The sequence below is a fragment of the Xiphophorus couchianus genome, chromosome 3 (assembly GCF_001444195.1).
Source record: "Xiphophorus couchianus chromosome 3, X_couchianus-1.0, whole genome shotgun sequence".
Lineage (NCBI taxonomy): Eukaryota > Metazoa > Chordata > Actinopteri > Cyprinodontiformes > Poeciliidae > Xiphophorus > Xiphophorus couchianus.
Window position 1 is genome coordinate 18,877,499 of NC_040230.1, and position 23,833 is coordinate 18,901,331.

The 23,833-nt window shown below is 37.3% G+C and overlaps 2 protein-coding genes and 1 long non-coding RNA gene across 3 annotated transcripts; all 3 read left to right on the forward strand.

Moving 5' to 3' along the window:
* The first annotated feature begins 65 nt into the window (after positions 1 to 65).
* On the forward strand, positions 66 to 5,148 carry LOC114141835 (uncharacterized). The gene is made up of 6 exons (XR_003594913.1): positions 66 to 2,003; positions 2,122 to 2,182; positions 2,364 to 3,187; positions 4,014 to 4,088; positions 4,350 to 4,428; positions 4,543 to 5,148. It is a non-coding gene; the product is annotated as an uncharacterized LOC114141835 (long non-coding RNA).
* A 2,634-nt stretch (positions 5,149 to 7,782) lies between these two features.
* LOC114138331 (uncharacterized) lies at positions 7,783 to 10,867 on the forward strand. Its single transcript, XM_028007548.1, has 8 exons — positions 7,783 to 7,893; positions 8,025 to 8,097; positions 8,195 to 8,578; positions 8,743 to 8,787; positions 8,916 to 9,036; positions 9,191 to 9,265; positions 9,954 to 10,032; positions 10,143 to 10,867. The coding sequence occupies exons 2-8, from the start codon at positions 8,025 to 8,027 to the stop codon at positions 10,215 to 10,217; spliced, it is 852 nt and encodes a 283-aa protein (XP_027863349.1). The 5' UTR covers positions 7,783 to 7,893; the 3' UTR covers positions 10,218 to 10,867.
* Positions 10,868 to 18,439: 7,572 nt separating this feature from the next.
* On the forward strand, positions 18,440 to 19,891 carry LOC114142335 (myeloid cell surface antigen CD33-like). The gene is made up of 4 exons (XM_028013562.1): positions 18,440 to 18,535; positions 18,621 to 18,678; positions 18,768 to 19,139; positions 19,254 to 19,891. The coding sequence occupies exons 2-4, from the start codon at positions 18,636 to 18,638 to the stop codon at positions 19,529 to 19,531; spliced, it is 693 nt and encodes a 230-aa protein (XP_027869363.1). The 5' UTR covers positions 18,440 to 18,535; positions 18,621 to 18,635; the 3' UTR covers positions 19,532 to 19,891.
* The last annotated feature ends 3,942 nt before the right edge of the window (positions 19,892 to 23,833 follow it).

Below are 23,833 nucleotides of genomic sequence, written 5' to 3' on the forward strand. Positions count from 1 at the left end.
CAGCACATAACAGTGAATATATGAAACCACTAATAAATTTATTGTCCCGATTACAAGTTTTTTGGGAAGTGGGGGGGAGAAGAGGTTGTGGTATGAAGGTAAATTTAATAGAATCTGAAAAAAAAAACTAAGGAAAAATTGTCTTTACAGAATCCTGACTGTAAAAATGTGTCTAAAGTAAACTAGTTTGCCTCGATTTCTTGAAAGCACAACTACTTTTTTAAGGTTGGGTGTTTTTTTTTTTGTGTTTTCAGTGGTAAATGACCACTTAAATGACCCTTAAAAATCGCTCCAATTCCACTGAATGAGATCAACACAAGGATCAAACTGAAAATAGGACTCAAAAAGAAAAAAACGTATTTAACATTGAAATCAAAATTTTCATTGAGCCGTAAAGGCTTTGAGGAAATACTGCTCAGCATCTACATCCGGCTGTTTGCAGAAGAAGGTGAGGGTTAACCTTAAAAAACCTTTGACAGATAAAATGAATGAGTACAAATATATGCCAGCCTTTGCAGATCTTCTTTTGTAAAATGAAAAAAAAAAACTATGTATCACCCAATGTATCATGTTATGTAACTTTGACCTTTTTCATCTTGACTCATTTTAACATTAAATATGGATGTTTCTCCACTTCCTGAGAAGTGGAGAAAGAATGAACAAAAATGCTGACATGTTTCTTAGCAGTTCAAGTCAGTATGTGTGAATGCCTTTTCTAAACCGAGTTTGTCCTGTGCAGGGCAGTGAAGAAGCTGCAGTCTATGCTGGAGGTCAGAAGGCGACAACATCGAAAGAATTTCAGTTTGTTACAGAGCAAAGACAGATACACATATGCTGAACAACCAGGGACAAAAATGACTATCACAAAGGTCATTTCAGAATGATCTGGAAACATGCAGGCTGCAGAGAAAAACATGCTTAAGCTGCCTAAAGTTCAACTGTGCAGGAGTTTCAAGCTTTTTGTGGAACCACATCAGTTTGGTAACTTGAAACACCCTTAGTTTGTTGACTTCCTCCTGACAGGTCAAACTCACACGCTTAACAACACTCAGTGAAAGCGTTGGTGGTTGCAGAACACGGAATTTATTTATTCAGGGAAAGCAAGCAAATTATCACCTCACTGTATTTCAAATACACGTTAGATCCAAATAACATTTCGTCTTGCAGGTTAATTTTATAGAATGAATGATAATTTAGCCAACAAAACCAACTAGCTCAGTTTTAATCACATAATTTGGTTCTTTTATGTTAGAGACCAACACAAAGTGGTCCATAATTGTAAAGCCAAGTCAACAAGAAATGTATAATTTATGATTTTCCTTTTACTTCTCTGTATTTGTTGATTCGACTGTTTGATTTCTAAAGAATGAAAGTGAAACTGGTAACACTTTATTTGATGGGGTGTGCATAAGGCTGACATGACACTGTCATAAACATTAAGGAGTCTTTATGAATGTTTATGATCGTTGTCATGAAATGTCAGTCGGTAAATAATGCCACTTTTAATGCAAAGTTGCTCTAAAAGTTGCATTGAAAGTCCATTAAAAGCCAACTTTGCATGATTCTGTAAATAATGTCACTTTAATGGGTAAATAAATGTCAGTCTTATGCACACCCCGTCAAATAAAGTGTTACCGTAAAACTCAATGAACTAGAGTATTAATAAAACATTAATTTCCTTCAGTAATTAAATTCAAAAGTGAAACACATATATAAGTTCATGCCAAACAGAGGGATTCACTTGGTTATGTCTGATATACACCTGCAGCTGTAAAACCTCAAACTACCTCAAACTACCCAGTTTATTTCAATGCTAACTGAAGCTAAAAGCAAAGTTATTTTTGTCCTCTGCGGTTTAGGTGGAGACGCTGAAGAGCCATTTTTCAGTCATAGCTGCCTTCCTTTTTTAGTCATATTACCCAGCTGTGCAACAAGTTTTCACATTAGTGGTTAGACATAATAGTCAAAGACCAACCAGCCAGCCCATCATTGTCCTTTTCACAGTGAGTACATAAAGAAGCTTTATTTTTCGTACTAAAAATACAGCTTTAATTGACCCTTATTGCTAGATTCGTGCTGGAACGTGCTGCTTTAACCAAAATATAAACATTCTTTCATCAGATGCAGCTCCCAATTCTGTTTTATCTCAGTCTAATGTGGATACTGCTATCACAAGCTAAAGGTTTGACATCTATCTATCTATCTATCTATCTATCTATCTATCTATCTATCTATCTATCTATCTATCTATCTATCTATCTATCTATCTATCTATCTATCTATCTATCTATCTATCTATCTATCTATCTATATCTATCTATCTGTTACTGACAAACATTTTTTCATTTGTTTTTAAAACACAGAAGACCCTCGCTGGAAGATATACTTGAATCAGACCATAAATGCAACAAAAGGATCAAATATAATCATATTCTGCACATTTGAAGCTCCTCCAGAACAAAAAACAAACATTAAAGTTTATTGGAAAACAAAAGGGAACAGTAGCTGCAGCAAGAAAGACAACGACAGGCTGGCATTCGCGTTTCATCCTAGCACCTCTTGCATAGATCCACACTTCCAGAGTAGGACAAAACTAATTGGAGAAGCCAGAGATGGAAACTGCTCTCTACAAATCATCAATATTATGAAAAGTGAACCATCAATCTACCTGCGAGTTTCTGGATGGAACGACAATTACAGTTTCAAAAAACATGCTGTCAAATTTTATGTGGATGAAAAAATATTTAGTTAGTATATTTTCAATTTTACCAGCTATTTTATGCTTGTTCAAACATTTAAAGTTTTTCTATTGTAGTCAAAGTTTTGATTCCATTAGGCAATTATAGCTTGCAATCATACAGATTAAGTTTACTTTAAATGTTTGGAAACAGATTTTTCTTTTCAAGGTTTCTTGAGTCACACAGATGATCCCTCATTTGAATTTACAATAAATAATTTTTTATTTACTTCATGTCATTTATTCAGTCTGTTCCTCAGAAACAAATACGGACATATAAAAATCTTCAGTAAGGCTTCTTTAATGAAAATGACTATTGTTCACAGCAACCGCCATGCCTGATGTGCATGATGCTGGGAACATCAAGCTGTACCTGGCCATCTTTGTGCCACTTCTCGGACTTTTCATCATTGCTACAGCTGGGACAGTGGCTTACAAAATGCACAAGAGGTAAGCATCAATTTTGTTTGATGTTACAAGTAGATAAAATACATTTGGAAATTGATATATATGAAGATAAGTTAAGAGATATTGACATATGGTTTGGTCATTACCCTTATGGGACTAAAGTGAAGCGCTGGTGGGACGTGTTTGGTCCAGATCATACAGTTTAAAAAGCAGTTCTACTGAAGATGAAAAAGATGTAAACTCCTGAATTTGAAAAAAGCAATAACATTTTCCCATATTCATTCTGCAGAATTTAGTAAATTGTCATGTTCTGTGTTTTCTGTGTGTTAATTTCAAGTTTTCGGTGTCTCCGTGTCTCCGTGTTGTCCTGTTCTCCCCCCTGTTACTCCCAGGTGTTTCTCGTTCCCCAATTACCCCGTGTGTATTTAGTGCTACCTGTGTCTCTGTCGGGTCCTCGTCTAATGTGCGTTCTGTCCTCCGTGTTGCCAGTCGTTTTAACGGTTGCTACCGGCGTCGAGCCCTGGCTTCCGCTCGGCCGTGCTGCCCATTGCTGGACTGTGTCTGTAATCACTTATTCATCTTACCTGGGTCTACAGCGTCTGCCTCATCACCTCAACATCCGCAATTCATGACATAAATAAACCTAATTTAGGAGTTCCTAACAGAGAAATGACCAAAAATGTTTGTCTGATTAAGATCAGACACTGACAAAAAGCGTCTGTGTTTTGTATGTAAATACCTGATTCAAGTATTTGCATCTCTATAACAGATAATTACTTTATCTAATCATCTAATCCAAAGTTGTTTTTTTTTTTTGTTGCATCAGTTACAAATAACAGGTCTTCAATGCTTATCTTCAATATCCCAGGTCACTCATGTTCAAACAGCAGGAATCTGGATATTATGCAAACTTCAGACAGACATCATCAACCACACCCAAAAGGTTCTGCTTTTTAAAATTCACAAGATAAATTATTTGCATTATGCAGTTCTATGAAAAAGTACTTGCGTGTTTCCAATAATCATATGAACCATAATCACCAATCGAAAACTGCATTTTGTATCTAAAGCATTAATGTGTAATAAAGAAAGCTTTGTGAATACTATTTATATCATTTTGTCTTTCTAGCTTAGTAAACGCAAACACAATTATTTACCCTACAATTTAACTAAAATTGAGACTCCCTATTTCCTCCTTTTTTAGTGAATCATTTTGTAAAACATCGAACCAGATGCCTCCACATCCAAAAGTCATTGATGAGCCTGTTTACATTAATTTTCAGGTAATCTGTATTTATAGCAATATTTACGTCTAAAATCCTTAGCATACTTCAAGGCATGTCCAGTAATCTAAAACCAACTCCAAGTTTGATCTAATTTTTCTCCTTTCTTTTTAGGCATCAGCAAATCAAATGGACCAACAAGTGGAAACCGTAGACAATATTTATGGAAATGTTGACTATACAACTTAGAAAAAACCTCTGTCTCAAAGCTTTCATCCTAAAGGATTGTATTTTCCTGCGTCGCCTTTGGTGTTCAAATGCACATGTTCAGTCAGAAGCATCAAAAGTGTGTCAACTAGATTGAGAAGAATGCACTGGTTTGCAACACATGCATGGAAACTCCAAAGTTTAATGAAAAGGAAACTTTATCCAGCTGTTAGGACTGGCGTCGCATCTTAATTATGCAAACATGACGTGCAGGTGCCCATCTCTGATTGGGTCTCAGAAGACGGTGGAGACGTCCAATTGGTGGCTTACTGGAGGTAACGGATATAAAAACTTCTGATACGGACTTCCTGTCATCCATCCTCAGCTCATCTCAACTGGCCTCACTGTCTTTCTGCCAAAAACTCTTCATAAAAGTTCTTGGAGTTTGTAGGAGTTGGCTGCCGTTTATGTTTGTTTTATCATAGTTTTATCATGTTTTTCTTAATTAGGGAGGTAAGTTTTTGTCATTTGGTTTATTTACTTTCAAATCAGTACGTTTTAATGTTCACATAGTGTCAGGATCTGTGTTTTTCTGTGTGTTTATTTTGAGTTTCCTGTGTATCTGTGTCTCAGTGTTGTCCTGTCTCCCTTTGATTAGTCCCCAGGTGTTTCTTGTTCCCTGATTACCCCCAGTGTATTTAGTGTCACCTGTGTGTCTGTTCTTTGTCGGGTCCTCGTCTTATGTGCGTTCAGTCCTTCGTGTTGTCCAGTCAATTTACCAGTTGCCACCGGCGTTGAGCCCTGGCGTCTGCTCAGTCGTGCTGCCTGGTTATTTGTGGACTTTTTTGGGACATTCATCATTAAAATTATTTATTCATCATACCTGGGTCTGCTGCGTCTGCCTCACCACCCCTCACCGCACCGTTTCTAGACACATAGCTTCGTTTTGTTTATTGTTTTCAGCACTATAGCTCACTCTGAAGCCTGTTACTTGTTGTAACATTTCATTCAAAAATACATCTTTTTAAAGTAAATAACATTATAAAATGTTAACCTTTGTCTCTGTTGGCTGCTTGAGCTCTGAAGAGGATCTCAAGCAGCCAACTTGGTGCGGCCAAGTGGTTATGACCTGGCCACCTCTAGACGGATCATAACATCAGCAATGTGAGCAATGAACTTTGGCTAACAGATGAACCTATCCACCTTCACTTGAAAAAGATTTAAAAACAGAAAGTTCAGCATCTCACAAATATGAAATCACCTGACAATATTATGTGTTGTGTTGTAGAATGTAACAAATAGGACTTTCAAGCATTGAGAACTAAAGTCTGCCACCTTCAGCCTCTCTGTTGTATCTCAGTCTGACATTAACCAAAAACAAACAGAAGGTTTAGTAAAGCTTGTTTTTAAACAGCAATGAGAAACATTAATTTTACTGTCCAGTATTTTGCATTGTGTACGTGATAAAAGACATTATTACCAGATGTAAACTACTATCAGTTAAATGTGTTAAAAATGCATAGAACTTTTTTAAAAGATTAGTTTAAAAATAAACAATACATAGATTAACTACACATAGATGAATGTTTGAAAGCCTTAATTTCTATTAATTATGTTGATTTTTACACTTACATTTAAAATATGTGTATTATAGATTACATTTTCACAATGCAAAATCCCTATAGTGCTCTTTGTGTATTGTATTATCTCCTAATATCCATTGTGTCCATTTGGTGGTTGTCTTGTGTCTGTAAATATTGTGTTTAATGGAAATAAATAAGCTTGTTTTGTTTCTGTTTGGTTCTGAAACAGTGTTCCCAAACTGCGTCCCTTGAGGGCCGGAGTCCTGCAGATTTCAGCTGCGTCCCTTGTTCTACACATTTGAATTAAATGGTGAGACTGCCTCACTAGCATGCAGTGAAGCTCTACAGAGCTCTGCTCATGAGCTAATATTGGAACCAGATGAGCTGAAGCAGAGAGACAGCTACAAGTGGCAGGACACACTGGAGTTTGACACCACTGCCCTAAAGTGTTGCAAACTGTCGGGGTAGAATAAGGGATTTTGTCCGAGCCAGGATCAATTTGGATGATTAGAAGACAGCCAAGTTAAAGAAAAAAATTGTAGCGACCAGAACCAAAAGTGTTGCCTGAAGTGATAATAGATTAATTGTTTTCTGTAGCTATTTTTGTGAAATAAACAAGTGAATAAACATTGAGAACACTAAGTTTTTCATCTCAGATGCACTCCTGAGAAACTGAAAATATATCCAAAATTCTGTTTTGCATTTTCCAGAGGGAACGGCATATTTTTTTGACTAAAGTGCCTCAAATTTTTGTATCTAATCAGTCGCATAGGAGGGCGAGGTACAGAAAAGATTAGGCTCTAAATCCTGAGCAAACATGTCTGTTGTGACTCATGTGGATCTTTTGCACTGCCTGTGAGAGTGACGTGTAGTTTGCGTCTTGCAACACACGCAGTGGAAAAATACCACAGAGTTTGGTGAGTTATTGAGGCCCACTCCAAAGAGTAAAAAAAAGACACCCAGAGCGGTCAGACAGCAGTTAAAGAAGCCCACAATTGCCAACACTTTCCTGTATGGTCATGACATTAAGAAGGCTATATAATTAAACCTGTTTACATGATATGATGTGTCCTTAGCAAAATCCTAGAACATCAGAGATGCTCACAGATGCATGAGCATCTTCACTGTCGTCTAAGTGGTTTCACTTTCGGATAAGACTTGGCTCATGCCCAAACTACCAAAAGTATCAATACCTTTTTTTAATCTTTGTTGGGATCACTGTGCTGCCACGGCCAGTAGACCGGCTTGATCTAAACCTTATAAAGAAACAACGGAGAATTGTGCAGAGAAAGATGAGAGACTCGAAACCCAGCAACGCAAACCGAGGCTGCTATTAAAGCAATGGGGGTCGTGAACTCTTCAACAGCGTCACAAGTTAATCTCCTGCTCCACTAGTGCTGGATTACTGGATTACCAGAATATAAATCTTTTAAAATAAATTGTCATTATTTGGGATGCACCAGTAAAACTTCAAACTGAGCTGTCAGAAGTGCAGTGGGAACTTTTATTCAAGTTGAAAGCAATGTTATTTTTGTCACAGTGCATAAATAAAAGTTCTCCGGCAGTTTAGGTGGTGACGCTACAGTGTCATTTTTCAGTTCTAGTCGCCTTCCTTTTTTCACCTATTACCTAACTGTGCAACAGAAAACCCACAACTGGAGTTTCCACACCAATGCTTAGTAAGTAAGAGACCCAGAGAAACTACCTTCCCAACAGCATCTGGGCCGTTTCCACTGTAAGTACTTTATCTACTGTACAATTGATACAGTTGATACAATTGATCTTTTATAATTAGATTCTGTTGTAATATGGATTTTTAAAATATTTGTTCCTATTTTGACCAAAATATATGCGTTCTTTCACCAGATGCTGATGCACATTCTTTTTTATCTCAGTCTAATACGGATACTGCTATCACAAGACATAGCAAAAGCTAAAGGTGTGTGTATATATGTATGTAGGGGTGTTCGTATGTGTGTGTATACAAAAAGTTTATTGCCTGACAAACATTTTTTTCATTTGTTTTTAAAACACAGAAGACCCTCGCTGGAAGATATACTTGAATCAGACCATAAATGCAACAAAAGGCTCAAATATAATCATATTCTGCACTTTTGAAACTCCTCCAGAACAAAAAACAAACATTAAAGTTTATTGGAAAACAAAAGGGAGCAGTAGCTGCAGCAAGAAAGACAACGACAAGCTGGCATTCGCGTTTCATCCTAATTCCTCTTGCATAGATCCACACTTCCAGAGTAGGACAAAACTAATTGGAGAAGCCAGAGATGGAAACTGCTCTCTACAAATCATCAATATTATGAAAAGTGAACCATCAATCTACCTGCGAGTTTCTGGATGGAACGTCAGCTACAGTTTCGTAAAGCACCATGTGAACATTAAGGTGGACGGACAGAATTTAAGTTAGTATGTTTTTCATTTCACCAGTTTAAATCTTTAAAGGTTTTTGTGTCACAGTCACAATTTGGATTAATTTGAGTCTTTCTAGTTATCAGTCACACAAATCAATATTTCCCCAAATGTCTGGAAAAACATGTTTTGTTTTGTTTTTTTACTTTTTTCACAGGTTCCCTAAGTCACAGAGATGATCCCTCAATTGAGTTTGAAACAAGTGATTTTTGTTATTTATTCAGTTATTTATTTATTTATTTATTTATTCAGTTTGTTTCTCAGAAACAAATACAGACATGTAAAAATCTCCAGTTAGTCTTCTTTCATGAAAATGACTATTGTTCACAGCGAGAGCCATGCCTGATGTGCATGACGATGACAAAAAGCTGTATCTGACCATCTTTGTGCCACTTTTCGGACTTTTCATCATTGCTGCAGCTGGGATAGTAGCTTACAAAATGCACAAGAGGTAAGCAGCAATTTTATCTGATGTTACAAGTAGATACCATTAAACAATAAACATTTGCATATACAGTATATATAATATATACTATATACTATGTCCCAGCTGGTAATAGAGTATCATGTGTATCACTACTCCGTAATTATCTTCAATATCCCAGGTCACACATGATGAACCGTCGGGAATCTGGATATTATGCAAACTTCAGACGGACATTGTCAACCCCACGCAAAAGGTCCTGCTTGCTTTTTGTTTTTTTAAATCTTAACATAATCTTCTTGCATTATACTATTCTATGAAAAGTATTTGCCATCTTATAGATTTCTTTAGCTTCGGTTTTGTCAGCTTTACTTTCTTAAATTTAGCTTTAAAGAACCTCAATAGACATAAAAAGATATTTCAAAATGATAGAATTTAATAAAGAGCTTGTTTGTTATTTTTCCTCAGTGAGGTTCTGTGACGTTATTGATGGTAATAGTTCCCTTAATTGCCCGTGGACGAAGTCAAATAAGTAAATGCTTTCAAAAAGTAGTGAGAGCTAAATAATTAACAGCCCTTGGCTGATTTGTGGGAACAGCTGACCATGAGTCTGTTGGGACAATTATCACTCTACTAGATGTAGCAAGAATGGCCTCTATAGGGCAATGCTATAACATCTCCATTGAAAATAGGCTCAGACTTTGACTAGGCCATTGCAAATCCTTCACTTTGCTTTTTGAGCCATCAGTAGGTGGAATTGATAGTGTCCTAGGTTGGTTTTTCTTATTAAATAAAATCACAATTTGAGAAATACAGAAACAAAATCTTTGAGAATGTTTGTGATTATTTATACATTTTGTCTTCTTAGCTTAGTAACTTCAAACACAATTATTTACCCAATAATTTAACTAAAATTGAAACTCTCTGTTTTCTCCTTTTTCTAGTGAACCATTTTGTAAAACATCAAATGAAATGCCTCCAGATGCAAAAGTCATTGATGAACCTGTTTACTTAAATCTGCAGGTATATTGTATCTACAATGATAGTTGATTTTAAAATCTTTACAATGCTTCAAGGCATGTCCAGTAGTTATCTAAAATTAACTTTGATCACATTTTCTCCTTTCATTTTAGACATCAGCAAATCAGATGGACCAACAAGTGGAAACCGTAGAAAATATTTATGGAAATGTGGACTATACAACTTAGAAAAAACATCTGCTTTCATCCTACAGTATTGTATTTAGCTTTCAAATGCATCTGTTCAATAAGAAGGATTAAATGTGTCAACTAGATTGAGAAGGATGCTCTGGTTTGCAGCACATGCATGGAAACTCCAAAGTTTAATGAAAAGGGAACTTTATTCAGCAATGTGACAATTGCGGTTTGGCTAAGAGATGAACGTTTCCACCTTCACTTGGCAAGGCTTCAATAATAAAAAAAATCCAGAATCTCACAAATATGAAATGAGCTGACAACATGATGTGCTGTGTAGACTGTAATAAATTGTGTGGGTTTTCAATGAGGATTTTCAAGAATCAAGAACTAAAGTCTGCCACCTGTCTCTTTGTTAACTAAAACAAACAAACCTCAGTAATGTTTGTTTTTAAATGGCAATAAAAATGCTAATTTTACTGTCCAATATATAGCACTGTGTACATGGAGTTATCTTCATATAAAAGAGATTGTAACCTGATGTAAACTAGTGTCAGTCAACATGTTAAAAATTACATTTTTATACATTGCTTATAAAAATATCAGTTTCGAAAATTTAAGCAAATTGTGACAGTTTGAAATTTTGTAATACAGCTACAAGAGAAGAATAAAAGTATAAATAAATATATACAAGGCAAATTCAATTGTATTTTTTATATTATTCCTTTTAATTTTAAAGACCTTCTGCTTACAGTTCATGAAAACAAGACATTTGAGATTAGAATGTTATGCTAAAAAAATAAATATATATATATAGTGTATATATATATATATATATATAATACAGAAATGTGGGCTTAACAGAAAGTTTAATACATATTATTTTCCATCTGACAAAAAAGTCTTATCTGAACATACTCACACACACACATACATGTATATTCATAATTGTGAACTGTATTTTTGAATAAACAAACTAAAGTTGTAGGATTGTAGTTGTGATCTAAAATGCAAATACTGTGAAGCAGCATTATGTTCTGATATACATAATAATGTCTACAGAACAGGTCCGCTGCCAGTAATTCAGTAACTGCTCCATTTTCAACAAGACTGCTACCAGTTATCAGTTCGTAATAGTTAACTGGTGACACAAATACCAATGAAACATCATAGAATTACAGGGAGAAAAGAGTTATGCTCTGATCTGACATGCTTCATCTTACTGCCTTCCTTATTTTCTATTACACAATCTTGCAAGTGGAAACAGCCAAGCATTTTTTTTAAAACGACGCTGCATTTTATAAACTCATGAAGCAAAACCTGTCCAACATCCTTTAGCTCCTTCTTAAATGCAGCAGATTGTTGATTTATAGTAGATTGTGCTGTGACTGGTCAGGTTAGAGTAAAAGTTTGCTTTGACAAGAATATATATATTGTTTTGGTTCAGATGGAGCTACCCTGTTTTATCTCAGTCTCATGTGGACAGTAGCACCACAAGCAGGAAGTGGATCATTTTTATAAATTCAAACAGTTGAATCAAAATTAAGTTTTCTTTTGTTTTAAACGCAGATGCAGCTTTTGTAGCTAACGTCATTCAGAGTATTAAAGTAACAAAGGGCTCAAAAACGACCATTTGGTGTACATTCATCGATCCTCAGAAGCAGCACACTAAAAGCATTACTTGGACATAATTTAGTCAAGTAACAATTACCTAATATGTTACTGATGGCGGAAGGTCCTATGCCTGCATTTGTAGGAAGCATCAAAATATAAAAGGCCATCCTTGTAAGAGTTCTTAGATTTATTTACTTATTTGGATTTATGATTATTGGTTTTGCTGGCATAGTCACTTGATTAAAAGTTAGGACTATATCATAAATTGGTCACAGACCTGGTCTCAGGAGAAGGATACAATAGATATAAAAAAAAATCATTACAACTCCTGGAATAACTTAGGCTGACTAATGATGTTCACATTTTGATTGAAGAAGAAATTTAATTTGGAAAATAATAGTGATGAAAAAGAGAATGTGCTTACATAAGTGTGTGCACTCTCTTCAATGTGGATGTGGCCAGCATTCAAATTGATATAAATCAAAAGTCAGTTTTCTTAAAAACAATATTAGTAAATCTAATTTTATAGTTCCTGTATTTTTGTAATTAGCTTGAATAAAAAACATGTGACTTTTTCACTTGGACTGTTTGTTTATTTTCTGCATTTAGAGTTTGAATGTTCCAACTTCTGAGTCAAAATGAAACATATGAGGAATCTGCTTGAAACCAATCATAAAGTGCCACTGGGTTAAAATGTTTCATTTTCAATGTTTGAAAAGTAACAACAAACTGCAAAAGTTCAAGCCCTGTAGCTACAAGTGTTTCGAAATGTATATTGTGTACTTATTATAATAATTTAGATAACCGGTGACTTACACTGCATTTTTTTTTCATTCTGCCTTGTTTTGTGAGTATGTTGAAGCTTGAAATGGATTATAGAATGGTTAAAATAAAACTGCTTGAATCCCTTTGCCACTGGCAAAAAACTGTTGTTTTAAGTGTGGGCTCAGTAAATAAGTTCTGTGATGTTAGATTTTCTTTTTGCTTTTACTTCACTCTTTATCTCCCTTAATTCAGCTGACTGATTAACCTTGGGACATCAAATACTGCTTACTTTTTTCACTATTAGCAGGCAGCTATATCAAGGAACTTATTTTGCATATTACCAAGTAAGCTAGAACATCTTTAAGTTCTGCTTTCTCTAGAATTCTTGGGTCTATTCAAAACCACAGGAAGATATGAAAAGACGCACAGCCTGAACACGTTTGTCAGCACACCCACGTGTATGTGCGACAGTCTAATCAACAAGCATTCATAACATTTATTGTCCATAATTTGAAGTTGAGTTTAGTGTTACTGTAGCTATGCATGAAATAAACAGTAAAAATGTGGATCTGCTAATTCTCTTCTACAACACAACAGTTGTGTAAAACCGATGTCAATGGCAACACTGTATGTTTAGGAGGAAGTAAGAAAAAAACTATTAGCAATACTAGCACACTCTGAGGTGTGCTTTAATTTTGTCATCAATAACTATAGAACAGCAAAGCTCTTCTAACATGAATGTTGCTTACATCTTGTAAACAGGGAAGGCAGTAAAAAGCAGACAGACCAGAGGTGATAAAAGTCCAAGCAAATATAAAGATATATACAAATTTTACCTTATGCATAAACTGATGCACAAGGTAATTTTCAATTGTTGAGGATATAACTTTATTAATCCCCCATAACAGTTGACATAGCAGCAAAAGAAATAGCAACAAAATAAAACAATGTATAATCAGGAATATTATTTTGGTGATGTGATGTTGTGGAGCCAGATGGCACAAATGAGCCTCCGTTCTGCTCTGAGGCCCGGAGCTAAATGAGTCTGTGGCTGAAGGAGCTCCTATGCTGCCTAAGCTCAGCAGGATCAGAGGGATTGTCCATGAAGGCCTTTAACTTCCCTCTCACTCTTTTCTTGGTCACTCCCTTCACACTGTCCGGTTCTAGTCCCATAGCCAAAGTGGCCTTCCTTTCCAGCTTACTTACGTAGCTTGTTGATGCTGTGTGACCCATTACCACCTGCCCAGCACACCACAGCAAAAAAAAAAGACACTGGCCATTACAGACTGGTAGAATATCTGCAGCAGCCTATTGCACACATTAAAAGACCTGAGCTTCAGAAAGAACAGCCTACTCTGACCTTTCCTGTAGAGGCATTTAGTGTTGTTGCTAAGTTGTTGCTAAGTTGCTCCCTCAAGTACTTGTAGGCGCCCTCATCACCCCTTCTTAAAACAGGGTTGTGGGGCCTTCTGCTCAAATTGTATCAAGCTGGAGGTGATAACTCTCACACCATCCAGTGAAGCTCTCAATCAAGTCTCTGTCTTCCTCTTCCCTGTCATCTGTAGTGCAGCCAACAATACAGGAGTCATCTGACAACTTCTGTAGGTTGTTTGTTCCAGAGCTGAAGTGAAAGTCAGAGATGGAAAGTGTAAAAAGAAACTGTTATAATACACTTCCCTGGGGTGTGCCCTTGTTGCTCACCACAACATCAGATAGAGAGACGTGCAGCCTGACACACTGCGGCCTGTTAATGAGGTAATCAGTAATCCAGGCCCCCAGGTCTTGATCTATCTGCATCACAGATAGGATGGTACAAGAAGTAGAAAAACATCATCCTCACTGTGATGTGTGGTTTATCCGGGTGGCAAAAGCTCTGTGAAGTAGCATCGTCCACGCTGAAGTCGGGCTACAAAGGATCCAGGCAGACACTCATCACAGGTCTGAAGTGCTGTAGAGCCAGTCTCTCAACGATCTTCATTTGACGATAGTGCCACAGGCCTGAAGTTGGAGAGGTAAATGGACTGTCCCTTCTTTGGGACAGGGACAATACAGAACATCTCCCAAATCTTCAGCACCTTCTTCAGCCTTAATGGCAGGTCAAAGAGATGTCGTAGCTCTGCTGTCAAATACTCGGCTCACAACTTGAGGACCCTGGGATGGATGTCGTCGGGTCCGGATTCTGGTCAGCTGTCATCTTACCTGGCTGGTTGATAAACAGAAATTAGTGGGTTTTTTCCAAAAAGTGTGTCTTTTTTATGGTAACATGTCACAGCCTTTTTCCCAGAAATTATGAACAACATAAACGGTTTGTGAGATAATTTGAACTAAATTGAGGAGGGTGATAAGATTCTGCTGAGATTAATAAAACAGTATGAACCCAACTGTATCAATGCAGGCTTTTCTTCAAGGTCCACAGTCAGTTTTTTTCCCCCAAACACACTGTGCACAAAAAAAAACACACTAAATGCACACACACTGTTGGAAAGATTGTGTGCAAGATTGTTTCATTTTGTAATCTTCTGCGTATGTCACAAAATGAACCTAACAGTCAGGGTAGAACAACATCATCATTAAATGAATACACACAAGAAAAACACAGCATCTAAAATATTCTGATTTCTGCTACTACTTTTGTGACTTAGGTTAGATATACATACATCATGTGTGTGTTAGTGTGTGTACATCATCAAAAGTACCAATGGAAACAAAAGAACTGGTCAGCAAATATATAGCAAGAATGACCAATAAATGCTTACAATTTTTTCCCCCCTACTTGTTAATGAGAAGGGTGTAGGTCATTTTTTTAAACTATAATTTTTTCTTACCATGTCAATAAAATAAGAGTTCATATCATTAAAAATGATAATTATTCCACATTGCTATTACTCTTTGAGAGATGCCTGTCTCATTGCTTCTCAGAAACAAAATTGGTTGAATGAAATTGCCTCGAATCCAGCCTGCCAGGATTGTGAGTGAAATAAATTCGAGGCTTAATTATATTTAAGTAAAATAAGTGTTTCACGGTCCTCGCCATGATGCTCCTTCCTGCAAAATTCACTTTTAGGATGGTGTTGTCAGGCTTCTGTGCACAAACATTCCTCCTCCAAACATGGAATGTGATATTTAAGTTGTTTAACTTTAATCTCGTCTAACCGGACTATTTTTTCACTGGCTTGTCAAAATTTTCTGCAGGGGGTCTTCTGCAGTAAGTTTGCTTAGAGATCATTGTAGTTGATCTTAACAAAAGCAACAAGCGTTTGTTGATCTTAACAAAACCTGTTAAGAGCAACCACAATGATAAAACCTGTACCTGCTGTTTTCTGAAATATCCGAAGCTCTCAGTGAAGGCTCCTTGACTATTGAACAGATAATTATTCTTTTGAATCATCTGTCAGAAATATTACGAGAGGCAGCTAGTCATAGATGGTTTTTAGGTGAAATGACGTTCTTACCACTTCCAGATAGTGACTTACTGAAAAAATTAAGAATCTTAAATATGTAACCAATGTAACCACTATCAGTTTTCATGCTATCAGTTTGTTTTGCAACAGGAAGACATTCTTGCGATGTTTCCTTTGTTTTGACCAATCACTCTGTGCAGTATGACTGTGCAGTACTTTGGTTTGTTACAATGTTACAAATACCTTGTTGGGTCCAACCAAGAACTAGGAATGTGTACATTATAAAGTGGCCAAATAGTGAATTTTCAAACAACGAAACCACAATAGTGATGTGGGTGTCTGTTTAGTAGTTACCTTGCAAAATTGAAAGCTGAGTTAAATTTCAGCTTCCTACTGTCATATATTGATGTGCCTATGGGCAAGGCACGTGTATAACTGAGTGGGCCTGTGTCTGAAGTAAATGATATGACTAGAAAAGTACTATATTAATTGAGTCAGTTCATAAGTATGGGCCTTTTTTGGCACCATAATTATGAGCTAAAGCCTTAACATGTTTAACATGAGGAAAAGCAGTAAAATTATATGTTTAATATTGTATTTGAACATGTATCTGGGTACTGACACAATCGCACCTCACTGACCAGCAATATTTTCTTATCATGTCTCCCCCTGGGTAATGTTATGGGACTTGTCAAGGATTTCTGGTTAGGATTCAGGAGGATTCAGATGCGGTGGGACCCAGGTTGAAGTGCCATAGTCATAGTCCTGGCAGCATAGGTGAGCAGTGAGGCAAATAACTCAAACACTGGTGGCACTGGAGACACACAGAACTGGAACGGGACACATAACTTATGAAAAAAACATGACAAGAATCCGGCAGGAAAACACAGACACAGGAATAAATACACAGAGGGTAATCAGGGGAAATGAGGGGCAGCTGGAAACAATCAAGGGGTAGCAGAGGACAACACAGGGACTAATTAACACACAGAAAACCAAATCTTCACAGTACCTTACCCTCCTCCCCACCCCCCAAAAAAGAAAAAGAATAAAACAACCCAAACAGGGTGTGTGGATGGCCAGAGTCCAAGATGAACAGAAAGAAACAAAATAAACTCAGTCAAAATAAACAATATGGTCAGAGTGGGACCTGCCATATAAGTCTGGTGGACGGCGATATAGTAGGCAGACCCATTGGGGAAGGTTTGGGTGGTGGCGACGCAGGAGACGAGCCCCTCGAAGGCGATGAAGAAGACACCAGAGGGACCCACAAAGACTGTCCGGAGAGCCGGCAGATGGCTCTGGACGACCGGTCGACAGCACAGGAATGTTAGCTACCGGCTCGTGGGTGTTAGCTGCTGGCTTGGGGAGGCTAGCCGCCTGCTCTGATTCGGGAACGTTGGCTTCGGGCAGAGCACTGGGAGACAAGGGCAGAGAAAAGTTTGTTGCCTGCATACCAGGGTTGGACGCCCATTTACAGGGGCTGGATGTGGAAAGAGCTGTGGAGGAAGACTGAGAACAGAAGGCAGGGATGTCTGGCTTAAGTGTTAGTGGTCCGCCTATTATCAAAGCAAAAGCTGATTGACTGTGCCATACTGCTTCCTTGAATCAACTCTAACAAGTCCATGAAAGGGAGACGAGGAGACCAGCCCCACAGGGCAATGATACAGTTTCTGGCTAACTCAAATCAGCTTTAGATGGAGCAGAGTTGAGCCACTGTATCAATGAACTCTCTTACTGTCCACTGAAGATGTTCATGTTCTTCTGGATCCATTCTGTTGATGTTACTTCTCTTTTATTTACTTCTGCGAACTTCACCGTTCTGGCTGGATTCTTCTGTCAAGAATTGTTGGTTAATGGTGAGGGTTCAGATGCTGTGGGACCTAGGTTGAGGTGTTTTAATGATAGTTTTTAATGATGATCACAAAAGTGCAGAAGTCCAGGCAGCACAGGTGATCAATGAGACAAGGAACCGAGACACTGGTAGAACTGGAAACACACATGAACGGGACAAACAACTAACAAGAAGACCACAACAAGGATCCAGTAGGGAAACAGACACAGAGTAAATACACAGGGGATACGAGGATCAGCTGGAAATAATCAAGGGGTAGATGACACCAACATGGGGACTAATTAACACACAAAAAACCAAGTGCTCACAGGACTGATGAAAAATATTAATATTCCAACGATTTGATATGACGTCAAGCATTACTATATTTAATTGCTCCACACGTGATGCTGGATACACTGTGAAGAATTTCAGGAAGTTATCCATAGGGATACCTGAACTGATTTTACACAATAACCATTTTATTCAAAGACCACAATGTTGCAGATTTTAGTACATGTGCTACATTTATTTTTTTTCTACATCTAAAATTTGTTCCTGGAAAATGTAAAAATATCTACATAACAATCAGCTTATGACGTGGGGAAAGTTTGATTGTAACAATTTCTGGCTTCAAGGTCTAAACTTTTGCTTTATAAGCACAAGACTCACTCTCACCACACAATAGGACAGAGATATGATATTTGGCTTCAAAACATTCAAATCTTACAAGATTTAATTTCAGTCAAAACTTCAAGGTGAGTGGATCATTACATTGAAAGTCAAGAAGAATTTACTAAAGACTTTTATATGTTTATCTTAATCTTTATTTTGGTTTTTTAGACTTCTAGTCAGCTAATGATGGATCTGAAATTGTGGCTCTCAATTCTGATGGTTTGTGGTAAGCTTAGCCTTAAAATGACAATTCATGGAATATCATCATTCTATCACTGTCTACTTGCTACAAACGTATTTTGTGCTTTATTGCAGGGATGGCTGAATCTCTAGGCTCGGGCAAGGACTGGCTCATAGATGTGCCATCCAGAGTCTCTGTTCTTCAAAACTCATGTGTGGTCATTCCCTGTAGCTACGTTTACCCCAAGGTAAGAAAAATGTTGAAGACATGGAGGGGATACTGGAAGAGAAGGGGTACAGTTGTCGCATCAAATTTCCCCAATGCGAAACTAACGGATGAGTTCCACCATCGATCCAGAATTAGAGGAACCCTTCAAAGCGGCAACTGCACCTGGCAGCTGAATCGTGTCAGAGAAACTGACACTGGTCCGTTTTACTTCAAAATTGAAATTCCACAACATAAAACCTTCACTTTCTCACAAAATACGGTGACCCTGGATGTCTTCCGTGAGTATATTCGAGGCCTTTTCACTAATTCTAAACCATTTACTTTAAGATGTTAAATGACATGTTTAAATCACTATTTAACAATTGATTTTGTGAAAATTGTTGATTGTACAGGAGTTCCTGATCCTCCCACCATGTCTGTTGCAGTCCAAGATGAAGTGACTGCCACCTGCAAAGTTACTCATGTCTGTCCATCATCTCCTCCCAAATTCTCCTGGAGCCACTCTGGAACAAGGAAAACAAAGTCAAAAAAGGAAAATAAATGGTTGTGGTCAACAACGTCGACCCTCACCTTTACCCCTCAAGAAGCCGACTTCAACATGCCTTTAAACTGTACTGTGTTGTTCAAAGGCAACAAGTCTACAAAGGGCTCTGTGCTTCTCATCAAGTAGAGTACCAAATGAATCTAAATATGGAGTACTAGATTATTTTCAGAGCTATCAGCCATGATGGCAAAGTGATTTTGCAGAAAAAGGCCTGAATTAGTAAAACTACAAAAAAAAAAATCATTTAGAGAGACAAGAAATTCTTATTGTTGCTTTGATTCATATCACCTTTTGAGTTTAACTTTACTTAAATCTTTTGAAAATGTGTTAGAGGCAAAAAAGTTAGGATTCATTTTCTTAAACTTTAATGATTTTCTAATATGATTTATGGATTAATTTTGTTTTGCTGTTTTTCTTTCTTTTACTCTTCATCAATTGTAAGATCATACACTGACTATTAAATATACATCATACTCCAATGTCCAATATTAAGTTGTCCTATTCTTTTGTATTAAATCTTTCATCAAAGTGTTAAGATTATAACATTTTTGTGTTTTTCATCTCTTAACGTTTCTCTCAATTATTTGGAGTATGTGAAATAGGGGACTGTTTCAACTGCAGCCTCCCATTTGTGGTGAATAGAGAACATGGGGATATTTTATTTAGCACTTCAAATAGGCCACAAAGAACCTGGCGACAAAAGTAACAGTGTTATGCACTTTAAATCTACATTGTATGATTCATTGTGTAAATTTTGCTGCCAGCTAAATATTTTTACGAGACGGAGTCCCTTACAAAGGAAATGTGGATAAAATATATATGGGAACATAAACTTTTCTCTATTAACCATAATATGATAGTCTTTCCTCTTTCAAAGATTGAGATAATGGCCTGATGCACTATATTTATGTCCATTGTCATCTCCACTGTCAAAAAGAAAAGAAGGGAAGTAAAATAAAAATGACTATACCATTATTTTTGCCATTTTCCATTCTTTTGAATCACATAGCACACTCTAGTTATGCATAGCTCACTGTTTGTCATGATTGGTGGTTGAAGAGGTGTGGACCCAAATGCAGAGAGGTAGAGGTGGCAACTGAGTTTGATGATTTAATGACGATATCCAGAGAGTACAAAGTCCAGGCAGCACAGGTGAGCAATGATGCTAGAAACTCAAAACACTGGTAGCACTGGTAACTAGATAAGAGGATGACACAATGTACGAAAGCAAACACAAGCGTTTGACTAGGAAACACAGTCAGAGGTAAAAATTAAAAATTTTCTCCACCAGCCACAGTGGCTGGTAGAGAAAATTGTTTTACCGACCACTCAGACATTTCACCAGGCACTGTTTTCTTTTTTTTTTTCGATTACAAACCCCACAAGTACAAGCAAATTATAGGAAATGTATGATTTATTCTAAACTCTATGAAAACCAATTTACTGACAACAAGTTTAACATACAGATGTACAATTTAACATAAAGCATGGACACCTTAATGGGGTTGTAGTACAATAAGTTAATTTGAAGTAATTACTACAGGCAAACTTTAACTACACAACCCTAACATTCTTGCAATCATATGTTGAACATTTCCATATTTTGACAACTCTCCCTGATAGTATTAAAGATGTGTCTTGTCAGTTTTAAAATATTTTAAATTGTATCGATAGTTGTTTTCTAACTGTTTCATCTGTTTTCCCTTACTTATTATGTTTTCTATTGAAATTAAAAATTATTACTAAAATATCTCATAACATGTTCATTATTAATTCCACTGGCCATCAATTTTCATGTGTTACTCCAGAGTTTTTCTGACTACCTGGAGCTTCCCCCTCACAAACACCTGCCTTCCTGCCTGCATGAAACTTTTTCTTTACGAACACCTTCACTCTTTCTTACTGGGCAGCAGCAGCTAACCTGAACTCTTCCTGAATCTGTCCCTGGTCACGACTCTCTCATCATCCTCCTCCGACGATAAAAAGCCCCTGAATTGCTAATTCCCTGTCCTTGTCCACTACTGAATCTCCTCCAACGGTCAAAGTTAGTGTGATAATTAACATATCGGTTAGTTTGGCACATTTTTCCGAATGGGGTTTTGAGCTTTTTAGCTTTTGTCGTAGTTTTTATGACAAAAACTGTGCCCCGGATATGCCCAGTCTCGTATCCGTTCATTTTCTATGGAGTGAAAATAGTGTCAAAAAGATTTGTGCGTGCGTAACAGGATTTGTGCGTGCGTAAAAAGATTTGTGCGTGCGTAAAAAGATTTGTGCGTGTGTAAAAAGATTTGTGCGTGTGTAAAAAGATTTGTGCGTGCGTAACAGGATTTGTGCGTGCGTGAAAAGATTTGTGCGTGCGTAACAGGATTTGTGCGTGCGTAAAAAGATTTGTGCGTGCGTAACAGGATTTGTAAACCTTAAAAATAAAATACATGTTGAAAAAGTACACACAAATCACCTGGTACGCACACACAAAACTGCAGTTACACACAAATCCGGTTACGAGTGCACAACTATTTTTGAGACTCATTTCACGCCTCGGTGGAAGCTCCAAGATTTGTGTGTAGATGGTGCGTTTACATGCTAGTAAAAGCTGGGACATCTGAGTTTTCTTCGGAACTGTTTCTTTTTTCCACAGTTCAATACATATTTCTCTCTTTACTTGTCTCGTGGCTTAGACATATTTTTGTGAGAGAAAAATACATATGTCATTACACCCACGACTACTTTTTAATACTATAAGATTGTTTATATATGAATCCGCATTTGGGACCTATTCAACTGTAATTACTTGGGTAAAAAATTCAACCACTAGGTGGCGGAAGTTTATTCCGCTCTGACTGGGAAAAGCCTTCATTCAAACTGAGAGAAGAAACAAGAGGATGGCGGGTCAGCCGAGTGATCGTGTTCGTGGTCTACCGTCCGAAGTTAGTGGATGTTAAAATTTGCACGTTTTCCTGACCGTTGTAATGCGTATTTTTTAGATTATTTCAGATTACGTTTTACGTTTCAAGTAGTTCGACCCAAAGTTCTCGCCCTTCTATAGCAATAGCTCATGTCTACGTTAACTAAGCTACTATTAGCCCTCGATTAGCATCGGTCCAGTTTAAAACAGAATCTTCCTGGCCCATTACAGCCATGTCTACGTTTATCACCATGCTCAGCTATTTTTATGATGCCGACAATAATGTAGGCTTAGGTGACGTCATCCTCGCCATCCTCTTGTTTCTTCTCTCAGTTTGAATGAAGGCTTTTCCCAGTCAGAGCGGAATAAACTTCCGCCACCTAGTGGTTGAATTTTTTACCCAAGTAATTACAGTTGAATAGGTCCCAAATGCGGATTCATATATAAACAATCTTATAGTATTAAAAAGTAGTCGTGGGTGTAATGACATATGTATTTTTCTCTCACAAAAATATGTCTAAGCCACGAGACAAGTAAAGAGAGAAATATGTATTGAACTGTGGAAAAAAGAAACAGTTCCGAAGAAAACTCAGATGTCCCAGCTTTTACTAGCATGTAAACGCACCATCTACACACAAATCTTGGAGCTTCCACCGAGGCGTGAAATGAGTCTCAAAAATAGTTGTGCACTCGTAACCGGATTTGTGTGTAACTGCAGTTTTGTGTGTGCGTACCAGGTGATTTGTGTGTACTTTTTCAACATGTATTTTATTTTTAAGGTTTACAAATCCTGTTACGCACGCACAAATCTTTTTACGCACGCACAAATCCTGTTACGCACGCACAAATCTTTTCACGCACGCACAAATCCTGTTACGCACGCACAAATCTTTTTACACACGCACAAATCTTTTTACACACGCACAAATCTTTTTACGCACGCACAAATCGTTTTACACACGCACAAATCCTGTTACGCACGCACAAATCTTTTTACGCACGCACAAAACCTGTTACGCACGCACAAATCATTTTACGCACACACAAATCTTTTTGACACTATTTTCACTCCATAATTTTCTTGGACTCTGGTTAGCTGAAATTGCGCCATTTATAAACTTAGAGGGGAGGGGCGGGTCAAGGAGGACTGAGGGATTTCATTGGATAAGCCCAATGTCCATCAATAAAATCAACCAATGGGCTGTCGTGGTGGGTAAAAATTAGATTTAATATAATTTTTTTGTTAAATTATGACTTTGTAGGGCCGCCAGATTTGGAAAGTAAATCCATCAGTCTGGACTCCAGACGGTCAGTCCTCCCCTGGACAGAAGTTCAAACTGAATGCTGCTTTTTTTTTTCTTCTTCTGTTCAAATTGTCAACCCGCCACAGGTTGCTCCAATTTACATGCCACTTCATACTATTACAGTGGCGGGTGCTAATTTCCACCCCTGCATGAGACAATCAGGACAACGAGAAATAGGAGGGAACAATAAAGGGCAAAGCACACATACACAGCGGGTAA

Bases quoted from the DNA above. Each gene is read 5' to 3' on its own strand.
- LOC114138331 (XM_028007548.1), top strand. From the start codon at position 8,025: ATGCTGATGCACATTCTTTTTTATCTCAGTCTAATACGGATACTGCTA. The intron at 9,037-9,190 runs GTAAGCAGCAAT...TCAATATCCCAG, and splicing joins GCTTACAAAATGCACAAGAG to GTCACACATGATGAACCGTC. The intron at 9,266-9,953 runs GTCCTGCTTGCT...TCCTTTTTCTAG, and splicing joins TTGTCAACCCCACGCAAAAG to TGAACCATTTTGTAAAACAT.
- LOC114142335 (XM_028013562.1), top strand. From the start codon at position 18,636: ATGATGGATCTGAAATTGTGGCTCTCAATTCTGATGGTTTGTG. The intron at 18,679-18,767 runs GTAAGCTTAGCC...GCTTTATTGCAG, and splicing joins CTCAATTCTGATGGTTTGTG to GGATGGCTGAATCTCTAGGC. The intron at 19,140-19,253 runs GTGAGTATATTC...TTGATTGTACAG, and splicing joins GGTGACCCTGGATGTCTTCC to GAGTTCCTGATCCTCCCACC.